Source organism: Salarias fasciatus, chromosome 14 (genome assembly GCF_902148845.1).
Source record: "Salarias fasciatus chromosome 14, fSalaFa1.1, whole genome shotgun sequence".
NCBI lineage: Eukaryota > Metazoa > Chordata > Actinopteri > Blenniiformes > Blenniidae > Salarias > Salarias fasciatus.
Genome location: NC_043758.1, coordinates 19,845,998 through 19,860,213, shown reverse-complemented (window position 1 = coordinate 19,860,213; position 14,216 = coordinate 19,845,998). Strand labels below are relative to the sequence as shown.

General features: G+C 47.4%; 1 protein-coding gene across 11 annotated transcripts in view; it reads right to left on the bottom strand.

Annotated features, from left to right (window-relative positions):
- Positions 1-14,216, bottom strand: part of LOC115400499 (von Willebrand factor A domain-containing protein 5A-like) — a 225,938-nt gene that overhangs the window by 37,641 nt on the left and 174,081 nt on the right. For 5 of the 11 annotated variants that reach the window (XM_030108403.1, XM_030108402.1, XM_030108406.1 and 2 more), the window contains 4 exons: positions 14,047-14,161; positions 13,768-13,943; positions 13,593-13,681; positions 13,354-13,498 (listed from right to left, as the gene is read on the bottom strand). The exons of the other annotated variants lie outside the window; for them this stretch is intronic. In XM_030108403.1, the coding sequence (XP_029964263.1) occupies positions 13,354-13,498; positions 13,593-13,681; positions 13,768-13,943; positions 14,047-14,161 (525 nt within the window). The remainder of the gene's footprint in view (positions 1-13,353; positions 13,499-13,592; positions 13,682-13,767; positions 13,944-14,046; positions 14,162-14,216) is intronic. 11 annotated transcript variants of the gene reach the window in all.

Below are 14,216 nucleotides of genomic sequence, written 5' to 3'. Positions count from 1 at the left end.
TGTCCAACAACCTGAGCTGGAGTGAACATGTTGACTATCTGTGCAGCAGACTAGCTCAAAGACTGCACTTCCTTAGAAGGCTTCGTCTGTTTGGTGTGCGTGCAGAGATCAGGGCGATGTTCTACAGTGCAGTTTTTGCAAGCGTTGTAAGATATGGCATGGCAGTGTGGTACGGCTCCCTGACAGTCCAAAGTAAGACCAAGTTACACAGAATTGTAGCAACAGCACTAAAGCTAGTGGAGAACTCAGACTCCCAACCGCTTCAGCTTCTGTATGAGGAGGTTGTGGTCAGGCAAGCCTCCAAAATCTTAGCTGACCCTTCTCACATCCTGTTTTCGGAGCACGACCTGCTGCCCTCAGGCTGCAGAGCTAGCAGATGTAAATACAACCGCTTTAAGCTCTCTTTCGTGCCTACCTCCATTACTCTGCTCAACAAACAAATCAACTCAGCCCAGTCTTCCTCCACTCCTTGTCTAGGGTAGTGGGGAGGCCTCTCAGCTGTGGATCCACTACCCTGACCCACAACCCTCCCTGTATGGAGAGGGTTCTGGGTCCTGTACATCTCCCCCTGGGTTGCTCCCAGTTTTCGGAGCAGGAGGGAGGCCTTCAGATGTGGATCCCCTGCCCAGCCTCGGCCACTCTTTCTCTTCCCGCAGCTCCCCCGTCCATAATTATTTGCACGCACACACATTTGCACTTTGTACAAGTCTGCACTTTTTCTTACCTTTCATCTATTTTAATTGTATTGTTTTATTGTATATATCATGTCTCTTCTGTAATGTTGCGTTGTTGTTTTGTGTCACTAAATGTGTGTTTGCAGCTTTGCACTACCATGCCCAAGGCAAATTTCCCCATGTGGGATAATAAAGTTTAATTCATTCATTCATTCACCATTCACAGTCACTGTGCAATCGACTCAAGTGTTTTTTGTTTTTGTTTTTTTTTGATGATGAATTCACAGTTTGAAGTTGAGAAAGTGACTTGAAGGAGTGGATTGTTGTCTTCACACAATTGAGACACACACTGTGTATCGATACAGGAACATAGATTGATAGATTGGATTTTATTTTGGTCATAATGAATAATAAACTGAAAAGTACAAAGACATTATATATATATTAGGGCTGCGAAATGATTAAAATTTTAAATCAGATTAATCACAGCTTACAAATTAATTAATCATGATTAATCACAAATGATCGCAATTTCCAACTATGTCTGAAATATACCCTTTTTTTCCTGTATTGCATTAACAAAAAAACTACAGGACATGATTATATATATTTAACATGTGATGTGTTTATGCTCCAAATAAAATAAATATTCAAAAAACTAAAACATGCACACCATATAGTCTGTGTGTGCAGTGCTCCCTCTGCAGTCCCTCTAAAGTTGGCTTTTGGCAAGAGTTACATTTTCAGGTCTGTAACAAATGTAATACCACAAGAAAAGTAAAACTAAGAGATACCACACTTTGTTCTTGCACAATTAAACAGGGCATTCTTAGCCAGTGTTCCTTTTTGTGTGGAAAACAGAAAACTGCTTCAACATTTTTTTAATCAAACAAGTAGAATCCATGGGGCCTGCCGGCTTATCTCCCTCCATATTGCTTTCTTCTTCTGTTTTGATAAATGAATTGACGCCAGGCCTCCTTTGCCTCCCGCCTGCTGCCCGTCCATGCTTCACATGTCCGCGTTGGTGTGCGCTGTGCACTGGTCCACGTGACGTAAAAATCGACATGAATTCCTGTCCCCTCGGGTCCATGCGGACGTCCGTGCAGCAGCCAGATTTTGAGACCGCGTTGCGTGCAGGTTGCGGCAGTCTACGCATGCGCCAGAGTGCCACAGCTAACAAAACATGAGTAACAGGAAAAGTAAAAGTCGACAGAGCTACAGCCTGATGGCTCCACTTAAAGACACCGAAAGAGTGAAAAACTTGTGGAAAGAGAGAGCAGACTCTGTCTGGAGGGAGGAGAAGGTCTGCAGACAGAAGTGAAAGTAACTAATCGCTCCGGCACCGCGCCCGCGATTCAGAAACAGGAAGAAAAAAGGCTAAATAAACTTTAATACTTAATGATAATGTACTGACAGTGTATGTGCTTAATTTTCTTTAAATAATCCCTAATAAAGGAGCAGATAAACAGTCTGTAGTGCCAGAAAAGCATCGCGAACAGCGCGCCTGCATGGAATGCGCACAGTTGAGCTCAAAATGTAGTATTGGAGAAAGCGAGTGCGCATTGGTGGTGCGCGGACACTCCAAAGTGGACGTGGAAACGGGTACATGTGAAGCATGGACGAGGTGAGGCTTCTTCTTCTTCGGTTGCTGGCAGCTTGCAGGCAGCTTGCATTCCATGCGGGTGCACTACCGCCACCCGCTGGTAGAGGTGAGGCTTGTCATGATGCGCATGCGTTAAACTGCGTTAAAAATTTTAATGAGATTGATTACATAAATTAATTAACTGACGGCCCACCACTGATATATATATATATATATATATATATATATATATATATATATATATATATATATATATATATATATATATATATATGTATATATATATATATATATATATATATATATATATATATATATATATATATATATATATATATAGACTGATATATAAAAAGTATCTGAATTACAGACTGATGTAAATTATATTTTGACCATAAATAATTAATAAATGATTTCAAACGGTATGTTCCAGTTCCTTTCATAGTTTTCCCATGGTTACTCTGCTTCCAGACATGTTTTTCACCAATCAGATTTCAGGCATCATCTGTTGCTTGGGTCAAAGAAATCTGCCTGACGCATTCACAGTCCGTTCCTGATGGCACAGTAAAGTAAAGTGAAGCGTCAATCAGACAGTTGCTTCAACCAATCAGATTTCAAGTTGGCAACTCAGCACCTTCTCGCTAGCGTACACGAACAACAGCGTATCCAGGCCTTCTGATTTACATTCACCAAGAGATACAGTAGGTGGTGGTATGCACCTAAGTTGTTGGTCGCCTACCGTAATTATTCCAAAGAAGAAGAAGATGAAGCCCTGAAGTGAATTAAAACTTAGGCCAGAAACAGGGCAAGCTTGACTGTCAGCCCTGGCTTTATGGAACTGAAATGCATGGATAATCTATATGACAGAGTAAATGAACTCTTTTTTGTGGAAGGAAAGAAGGATGTATTTTGTTTACAAATAATCAGGATTTTGGTGAGTAAAATGTTTCTCTTTTCCTAAATAATATTGCTGTTTTATTAAGTTGTTGATGCTTATTGTATGTTCACAGATGTAGTAGGAGACTTCAGCAAAGGCATTTATTCTGGCTGCACAAGTATCTATCTGCTATGCAACAACTCTTTATATGCATATCTGCATAATAAGAATTTTTTTATAGACATAAAATAGTTATTGAGAGGTGGATTGGTTCTGGCGGATCTGTTCTGAAGGCCTTAGTGTGAAATGCACGGTCCGCCACTGGTATATATAATAGCTGGGCCGTTAACGGTGATAACGTTATCACGAGAGTCTTATCGCAAGATAAAAAAAAAAACATCGCCGTTAATCTAATCTGCCCTGTGCCCCGAGCCAGAGAGCCACACCACGCTCCAGCTGAGCGTCAAAAAAACAGACACGCGCTTTTAGCGGTGAAACACGGTCCATTTCTCATTATTTGCCATATTCATCTCGGCCGAATTACCAGAAAAATCAGGAGGAAAAAGCTGATAGGAGGCACAAACTGAAATAAGGAGCGCAAATATGAAGAAAATCAAAGTGAAACTTAAATCGTGTGTTTTGTCGGTGCAGCGTTTCGGCCAGCTGGGCGTTTTTCAGACGCTGAAAGCACGCAAAATAAAGTACATTTCCATTCAACACACAATCTGGTTTAATAAAGGTAAGTATGAGGCAAAATTCGGCGTGACTGAATTTTGGCTGTCTTGGAGATAGCATGAAGTTTGAGGAAGTGAGCGCTCATAGAAACTTCTATTTTTTATCTGCTCTGTGATTGGCGTGTGTGTGTGTGTGTGTGTGTGTGTGTGTGTGTGTGTGTGTGTGTGTGTGTGTGTCAGTGGGCGTGGACAGACGCGTTCAAGTGCATACCGGGAAGCAGTCTCAGAAACAGCCTGTTCTGAGGTGGCCTCCTCAGAGCCACTTTTTAGAGCGCTGAAACTCCAAACAAAGGATGAATTTGGGGCAAACAAACTTAAATACTATGTTATTGGGCTTCTGAGACCTACGTGACAAGACTGAAAAACAGCATAATACGTCCCCTTTAAAACGATTTGGTTTGAGGTGAAGCTAGTGGCATTCAAGGGAAGTTGAGCACAAACCAAACAGTGAAGCGATTAATTAGAAGAAGCGAGTTCCATATTAACCCAGGTGGGGCAGCAGTCGTCACATTTGTTATTAATCCAATATAAAACTTTTTGGATATTACAAGACGATAAATATTGCAGGAAATTCGCAGTGCCAGGCCGCCAAGTGCTTTGGAGAGCTGTAGTACTGATCTACAAATGCAAGGGGTTTCATTGCACCATATGAAAGAACCTCTTAATTAATCGAGAGATATAAAAAAAGACTTCCTAATAAGGATGGGAGAATGTGAAAAAAAAATAAATAAAAACAACCATTCTTATCAAATTAACTCTAAGGGTAATGGAAGGTTAACCTACCTATCAAAATCGAGTTTACAACTTTCAAGAATGGAAGAGAAACTTTTTTGAGAATCTTGATCAAACAAATCGGTACTGAACTCTCACAAAGATTTAAATCCAACTAAGGAATATTTGAAGGGAAAAAAATGCCTGGGGAATATTTTTAGCGTAGGAATTGATCGGAAGAATTTCACTCTTACTGAGATTCATCATATAGCCTTCATCAAATCCACATTTCTCATAGATATCAAGAACCACAGGGAGAGAAGTTGCTAGATTGGACAAATAAAAGATGGGAAAGTGGGCATACAGCAACAGTTGTTGAACTGTTCCCGCTCAAGCAATGCCCTCGACCTCATCCTCCTGACCATGCCAGATGGCCAAAGGTTCAATGGCTAAGACAAACAGGAGCGGGGACAGAGGGCACCCTTGGCAAGTTAGAGAGTAGAGTAGAACTTTATTGTCACTGCAACAGGTTACAATGAAATTAATGGGGTTTAAAGACGCCCAGGCACAGAAATTAAGGCACTCCATCTGTTCCTCTGCGAAGGGGAAATGGGACAGACTGGAGCCTATTTGCATGGACTAAGGCAACTGCGCAAGCATAAAGCAATTTAATCCAAGAAATAAACTCTAAACCGAGACCAAATTTCTGCAAAATATAAAAAAATACCTCCACTCCACCCTGTCGAAGGCCTTCTCTGCATCGAGGGAGATAATTACTTCTGCGAAGTTTGAACTCAGAGAGCTAATGTATTATGGAATGAACGTCTTCACGGCATGAATCTTGTTTGATAAATAGAAATTATGCTTGGTAGGACTTGCTCTAGATGTTGGGCAAGAATCTCTGACAGGATATTCAAGTCAACAAAAGAAAAATTGGCCAATAACTGACACAGAGAAGAGGGTCCTTGAAACTCTTCGGGAGAGGAGAAATCAAGGCCTCTGACAGGTGGGGGGCAAGCAACCTTCAAAAAATGACTTGTTTTACATTCTCTGCAGGACTGGCATTAGGGAGGCAGAAAAGAACTTAAAAAACTCCACGGTAAACGCAGCAGGACCTGGTGTTTTACCATTCTGAAGTAAAATGATTGCTTCATACACTTCTGTGATGGAGACTGGCCTGCCCAAATCACGACTCTCATCCTCATTAAGTTTAGGGTGTGGTGTCTGCTGAGGGAGGGTGTTTCTTCACATTAGAAGGGACGGGGTTTAGTCACGTGAGGAAGTGTGGTGCACTGCTGGTGGGGGTTAAAAAGGCAGAAATGATCTGTCATGGGGTTGCTTCCTGAAATGACAGCTTCACTTTGTGTTGTGAATAAACGTCACCCTTCTGTACTCCCTCGTTCGTGTCCTCCTTGTGGACCGCCACATTGGTGACCCTGACGCTGGACATGTCTGTGGAGTCAAGCAATGGCGCAGGAGCGCAGGGGGGTACCGCTGTGTATGGCGCGGCGATCAAGCTGCCTGACTTCTGGCAAAAGGATCCGGAGCCGTGGTTCCAGCATGTCGAGGCGCAGTTTCGGCTGAGAGGCATAACGGCGGACGAGATACAGTATTACTACGTGGTGGCAGCTCTGGATTCGGCAACCACCCGCCGTGTCATGGGTTTCCTGCCCAACCCGCCAGCGCAAGACAGGTATGCCGGTCTGAAGGTGCAGCTCCTCCGGCTTTTTCAGCTATCAGACGCGGAGAGTGCAGAGTGGCTGCTGTCTCTTCACGGCTTGGCAGACAGCAAGCCCACGGAGCTAATGGAGAACATGCTGGCGCTCCTGTGGATCCGTGGATGGTTCATTCCTCTTCGTCCAGCTGTTCCTGCGCCAGCTGCCGCCCCTGGTCCGCACGGCCCTGGCTATCTCGTCATTGGCGCGGGCTGCTGACTACCGGGGTCTGGCGGAGGAGGCCGACAGGATCTTGCTCGCGTCACGGCCACTCGGAGTCCATGCTGCGTGCCCGCCGGAGCTGCAACACCAGCCGGAGGAGGACATACATGCTACAATCGCTGCAGCGAGGGAGCGACGTGAACAAGGCGGCGTGCTGTTTTTTCCACCGGCGTTTTGGGTCCCGGGCGAAGCGCTGCATGCCGCCGTGTGCACTCACGGTGCAGGGAAACGGCTGCCTCAGCGCTCGGTTTCAGCTGTGAGCGTTGAGGATACCAACAGGCTGCTGTTTACTGAACTGTGTCCGGACAGCGTTTCCTGGTAGACACTGGCGTGCAGCAGAGCATCTTCCAGCACTGACAGAGCCAGCGGTGAACACGGTCCACGGCTAGATGCCGCAAACGGGACTCCGATCCGCACATTTGGCACCAGGTATGTGACTGTGTGTTTTGACGGATGGCAGTTCGGCTGGGACTTTGTGATGGCTGATGTGGCCATGCCAATCCTCAGGGCTGATTTCCTGTGTGCACATGGATTATTAGTGGACATTATAAACCAGGGGTCGGCAATTAGCGGCCCGTGGGCCAAATGTGGCCCGCCGAACCGTCCAATCTGGCCTGCGAGAGGATCCCAACACGCGCGCGCACAAACGCATTAACGCACTCATTACCCCGGGCCCTCGAGCGGACGCACGCACCCCTGTGAGAGTGCGATATCTGTCATTGTGTTGCAATAGACAATCTTCGAGGGATGTGTTGTTTTGTTGTGGTTGCCGGTTTGTCACTGAAAAATAAGGAGGAGTGGCACCTCGTCTGGTGAACAGAGAGCGCAAGTGAGTGCGCTGCACCGAGCTCACCGTGTGTTTATTCTCCAGTAAGTTTGAGTGTGTGTTTCACAAAGTCAATGTAATGACGCGATTGTCGCTCAACCTTGAGCGGCGGACGGTGAGCGATGACGCGGTGAGCAGCCAGCGGCGAGCGTTTCCAGGGAAAAATCCGCGCGCCCGTCGACTTGCATTGCCACTCGCTGCCGCCCGCCACCCACCGCTCCAGTGCTTGTCGCTCGAGTTGAAATAATTGAACCTTTCAAGCGAATTGGCGCCAGGACAGCCTATCAGCGTGGAGCTCTTCACAGACGTGCTGACGTAGGGCAGCAGGGCTCCAGCCACGCAGAACAGTTGGCATGATGCCAAGGCGAGCGGTGTGCGCGATCTCACTTGTTCACCGCTTCTGGTGGAAAAACAGCGTCATCCTGAAGCAGCGCTGGAACTGGCCGTCCGGGCGCAGCTCCTGCAGAACACGGTGGAACTCACCGAGCTCAGACCGCCTCCGTAGCGCAGCATGCAGCCAGAAGCGATGCCGGCGCCTCGGCCGCAGCCGGAGGTGACTTCCTCAGGCCAGATACAGAGCAGCGACGGTGGCAGGCGAAACATCTCAATCTCTATTTGTAAAAGTACTACTCGTTTTCATAAACGTGCTGAACAGTAAAAACAGTAATAAAAACAAAAAAGAACAAAACCCGCACCATTGATCAGTATGCGCGTGCGCACACACACACACACACACAGCCAGGTGCACACAGGACTGTGGGACAAACATCAGAAGAATCCTGACCACTGGTGCTGTGCAGGAGACGGTGATGAGGAGCTGTGATGTTTCAGCAGGATGTTCTGTGTTGCATATTTGTACCAGCGTGACGCCCCCCCCCCCCCCCCCCCCCCCCCCCCCCCGCTCTCCAGTCTGTGGATGGATGCGCGCGTGCGAGCCGGAGACCCCTTGGCCCGCGACTGAAGTGCCCCCAAAAAAAGTGGCTCGCCGCCAAATCTAATTGCCGACCCCTGTTATAAACCATCCCCTTGTTGGACGCGCTCTCCTTCTCCTCCTATTGCCCACTGGGGATGTGTAAAAGTAAGCTCCTGGCCGAGTTCCTGCGGATGCCATTTGGACTTAAAGGTGCAGCGCAGACCTTCCAGCTGCTGATGGACTTTGTGCTGTGGGGGCTGCCGTTCCTGTTTGTTTACCTGGATGACCTTCCGGATGGCCAGCACTTCGGAGGAGCACCTGTCGCACTTACGACAGCTCTTCGGGAGACTTGCTGTGCATGGGTTGATCATTAATCCAGCCAAATGCTGGTTCGGACTTTCGGAGATCGAGTTCCTGGGTCATCACGTCTCCTCACGCGGGGTGGTTCCTTTACCCACTTGCACCATCACGACTCTGCAGGAGTTCCTTGGCATGGTGAATTTCTACAACCGCTTTATTGCGCACGCGGCTCACCTGATGCGACCCCTGTATGAGGCTCTGAGGGGCGCGAGTGCTAGGCAGGACATCATCTGGACACCCGAGAGACTCCTGGCATTTGAGAGGGCCAAGGTCGCGCTCTCCCACGCCGCCATGCTGGCGCATCCCTCCCCGACAGCGCCAGTTGCGCTTACTACTGACGCCTCCGATTACACGGTGGGTGCGGTCTGTGAGCAGTGGGTGGATGGAGCCTGGCAGCCTCTCGGGTTTTTCAGCAAGTAGCTGCGGGACAGCGAGAGAAAATATAGCGCATTTGACCGCGAGCTGTTCTACTACATCCACCTGGACTTGGAGGATCTGCTGCCCCCCTCCCAGGGCTTTACTCACCTCCTGAGGAGATTCCGCCGGCTTCCACGACGGCAACTGAGGTGGCACGGGCCTTCATTTCCACCTGGATGGAACGTTTCAGCACGTTGCTGGATGTCACGTCGGACAGAGGCCCCAAGTTCACCTCCGAGCTCTGGACGGCGGTGGCGAGGAGCCTTGGGGTGAAGCTCCACCGCACCACGGTGTTCAACCCCCAGGCTAATGGGCTGTGCGAGCGCTTCCTTCACTCTATGAAGGCTGCCCTCCGTGCCACACTCAGGGACTGCAACTGGGTGGACCGCCTGCCATGGGTCATGCTGGGCCTGCGTTCGGCCCCGAAGCAGGATCTGCAGGCCTCTTCTGCTGAGCTGGTCCTGGGTCAGTCACTGCTGGTCCCCGGAGACTTCCTCCCGGATTATTCAGAACCCTGGTCGATGGCGGCCTGGTGGCCTGGTTGCTTGGAGCCGGGTCGGAGTTTTACCCCGGTTCCTGCTCACCACTGCCTAACCTGCTCCTAAGTCCAGAGGACTTTGATGGCGGCCACGTATGTGTTTGTTCGCCGTGACACCCACCGGGCCCCGCAGCAGCCTCCTTATGATGGCCCTTTCCGCGTCCTGGAGGCAGAGCCCAAAGCGTTTGTGCTGGACATGGGCGGTAGGCCGATCCGGGTTTCGGTGGATCGCCTGAAGCCTGTGCATGTTCTGTCGGAGGAGCCGGTGGAGGTGGCGCAGCCCCCGAAACGGGGGCATCACCCCAAGTCAACTGCTGCCATGGGAGCTCCTGCCCCTGTTACCCCGCCGGTGGGTCCCGCTCCTGCTGTTGTGGAGGTGTGCAGTCGGTATGGCCGTGTGATTAGGCCTCCCTTAAGAGACTTTGGCTGATGTTTTTTGTTGGAGTTGTTTGTTTCATGCTCCCTTGTGGCGCTTGGTCCCTTCTGAATGTTTGGTGGGGTGCTGTGTGGTGTCTGCTGAGGGAGGGTGTTTCCTCACATTAGAAGGGGTGGGGTTTAGTCACGTTAGGAGGTGTGGTGCACTGCTGGTGGGGGTTAAAAGTGCGGAAATTATCTGTCATGGGATTGCTTCCTGAAATGACAGCTGTCACTCTGTGTTGTGAATAAACGTCACCCAGCTCTACTCCCTCGTTCATCTCCTCCTTGTGGACCGCCACAAGGGAAGACAACATAATCAAGAGGGTTATCTCCATCCCAGACATCCGAGGGGCGTCATGAGGAGTAAAAGTCAGAGTAAAATTTACAAAATATTTTATTAATGTCTCCTAGGATCTGAGGTAACTTCGCCAGTTGTGGATTTGATTTGAGGGATCAGTCTGGTTAATGCTTCCCCACGTGCCTGATGAGCAAGCAGCTCATCTGATCTCCAGTCTTAAAAAAAAAACATTTAGCCATGAATAGGCCCTCTTTACAAAGAGCAGGGAGAAGGAGTTGACACGTACAAAAGATCAATGGTTCTGGTTGGTTCCTTCGTAATTTCCTCCGACTCAGTCTTTTCTGCCCTCCTGAGAGTTGAGACAGATTTTATTTGCCCACGTATGAATGCCTTAAAGGATTCCCATAAAATGTGTCAAGAGATCATGATTAATCTTCATTAATCTTAGTCTTTGCTGTAACTTCAGATTAGCCAATCCTGAAAATGCATTTACACCTGAAGACTGAATAATTTGCTCAATGAAACTTGCTTTCCGTCTATGAAGAACATCCATGTGAACAGTTTAGCAGATTTCCACTTCCTGTAACATTGTTGAATGTATGTGTTACAGCCGTTTGTTCATGTTTTGTTATTCAGCCATTCTGTTACATTTTGTGACTCTGGGTAGCACTAACTCTTCTGGTGGAAGTGCATGTAGCAGGCCCGTCAGTCATGCAGGTGTGCATGAGACGGAGCAAACAGGGTTTATGTTGAGATGGCGCTGGGAAAACATGCTATTGAGGGTGTGAGGGTGTGAACTTTGTGGAAGCATTAAATGGAAATTTATCACCAATGGAAGCCATGCCTGGACAGTGTTTGTGTCAGCCAAACCTTGGCGCATGTCAGAAATGGCACCTACATGCACCAGAGTAAGTGGCATTGGACAGCACTGACAGGATAAACACACCACAGGCATACCTGGACAGGTTGGACTGGTTGGCCAACGTATCTTTGTCCATTTTAACACTTTACATCTACATGGTTATCGAAGTCACCTGAATTCCAGGGGATTATTGGTAGTTAAGTCAGGAGCTGAAACTGAAGACTGCCATCGTCTTCATAGTGCCACAGGAAGTCATCTCCAAGTATTTTAGAATAATTTCATTGAGCCATTAAGAGAAAATATTAGCATCTGCAGTCTAATCAATAGAAAAAGCTCTTTAACCCACCTATGGTGAGTGGGAAGGGGGTTGAGGCTGTTTCCAATTAAGAAGTCTCCCAGCTAGCATGGCGGAGAAGGCAAGGACTGTCTGCATGGTTTTGGAGACCATAAGCTGCAAGGAAGTATGAAACGAGGCTAAAAGAGGAAAGGACGTAATGGCTGTATTGTATGCTGTATCACGGCTCAATAAAATGATTTAAAAATACTTGGAGACCACCCGTAATTTAAACGTTGACATCTCTGTCTGATTTTATTGTCTCAGTTCTCATCTCTGCTTGTGTCTTCATCTTAATAACCTGTGATTTTGCTTCTAATAAAGAGTTATTCAAAGAAAAAGAAATTAATCACGTACAGTCGTAATTCAATTACAAAACGCACCGAGAATAGAAGTGGTTTCAGCTGGTGGGCACAAAAACTGTTACTGCGCACAGCTGAATCTGTCAACACCTCCCCTTCTGCACAGCCACACCCATCTGGGCACAGCTGGCCTATGAAATCCCAATTTGGCTTCACACGCTGCTGCACCAGTTATACTTTTTAACATTGTTATGCATAAGACCCAACAGTGACTAAAAAAAGCACAGAAACACTATTTACAGACAGGAGGTATGGAGTCTTATTGAAACAGGAATGAAGGATCTCATGTGATGCTCTGGACTGCACTGTGGTGGTATAAATCTGTTGCTCATCATCATAATTTTAAGGAAAGAATTGTTTCACAGTGGCCCAGTTTACATGGGTGTTTTTTTCAATCGGATTGTAAACAATTGTATTAAACGGAGTGTATTCATGAAGTGATCCACGATGAATCCTCGTTTACAAGGACCCTGGGTGAAGCGGATTATACAGCGTCCTGTGACATGCGCACAAAGTCTCACGAGGAACTTGCAGGTCTTTAGCTCCGCAGAAGCAGTCCTCAGCGCCGAGCAGAGAGTTTTTATCTGCTGATATCTGCTCAAATAATGTCCCAAAAGTCCATGATACACTGCTGAAGGAGCAGCTGCTCCTCTGGCTGCAGCACCGCTGCGCCGAGCTGCACGTCTCGGTGTGAGCTCTGCTCCGCGTGTCGATGTTTCGAATTAACTGGGGCCCGTATTAACTTGTGACCAATACATGACTGAAAAATGTAGCCGTTGTGGCGAACGTCGGTTATCGACAGTTACAGTGAGTGTTTACGTTTAAAGTCATTTGTGAGTCTTGCTTTAACAACTGCTGTAATCAGCCTGTGTTTACACAGACCTCCGCCGTCATTCGTTAACACGGGAACCAGTTAATCCATAACACCAACGGCGATCGCTTGTATTCTGCTATAGAGCTCTTTATACAACTCGCTATTGCGCGATTTGGTTCCATCTCGCCTCTCCAATGTTTTTTCAGTCGGGGGTTTTTTACTTAAAAAAAGTGTTTTTCAACCACTGTGGCGTTCTCTGCTGGGTTTTTGACTGTGCTGCTTCCCGTTTACTGGCACGTCACACGTCACTACATGCATGCGCAGAACAAACACTCCCCCAGTTCAATCCGCTCCGCTGTCAGACTCGTTTATAAGGGACACAGAGCGGATTGTCGATCGGCGGAGACCACCTCATACAATCCGCTCCACGTACAATCCGCTTATACATGGCCCATGTAAACGTGCCCAGTGAGACGAAAGTTCAGTCTGGGGTCATGGTGAAGGTTTGTTTAGGAGAACAATGATTATTGAGGTGACACACCGGGAAGTGAAACCTACGAACTGCATAACTCTGTGTGTGTGTGTGTGTGTGTGTGTGTGTGTGTGTGTGTGTGTGTGTGTGTGTGTGTGTGTGTGTGTGTGTGTGTGTGTGTGTGTGTGTGTGTGTGTGTTTTACTTGTCTGGGATGACTGGGAATGCAGGGCTGCTCATGAATATGCTTGAGAGGCTTCAGAATTTCTGTTCCTCCCAGATCTGCCTCCATCGTCCCAACTCTCTTCAGGGCCTCCTCCATGGTCTGCTGACTGTACTCCACACTTTTACTGCAATCACACAGAAACATGCACAAGTCATGTGTTCATGAATCTACTTCAAACCAAACACACACTTTGAAAACATAAATGAGGATGTATTCACGGGAAGATGTGCTCATAGCTGGATCCAAAACTGTAGATGTTGAAATAGCAGCCCATTGGTAGACTCTTCAACAGCAGCAGCAGCGTTTCCTACAAGAAAGATTCAAACCAGGTGAAGATCACTGTATAGGCAGACAATGAAAGATTTAATGACACCAAGAACAAACAATAAATACCCTTGCACTGCTTATGCGAGTCTCATTTCTGTCTTTGTTGTTCATTGAGACCCCCATACTTCCAGATCGGTCCATGAGGAACACAAACTCTCCACAGGAAGCCACTGAAGACATGACAGACTGAGGAAACTCAGGGAACAGGCTCACCATCACCACTGGATCACCCATCAGAGTGCCTGAAACACAGCACAGAAAAGTCAACAACAATCACTTTGTTGCTTGGAGGATGAAGACACAACAATTTTTCTTCCCAGGCTAACTACAAACATTTGCACTCACCAGGTTTTGCAGAGGCCTGTCCTGCTTCCACCACAGCAGTGGGCTGGTGGGCATCTTTGTAATATATCAGCACTTCAACATCTCTGTCAAACTTGTGTCCTGCACCCAGCTTCACCTGCAGGGTACAAATATATGATGATGAATAATGATATGATGCCTTCTTTTCACTG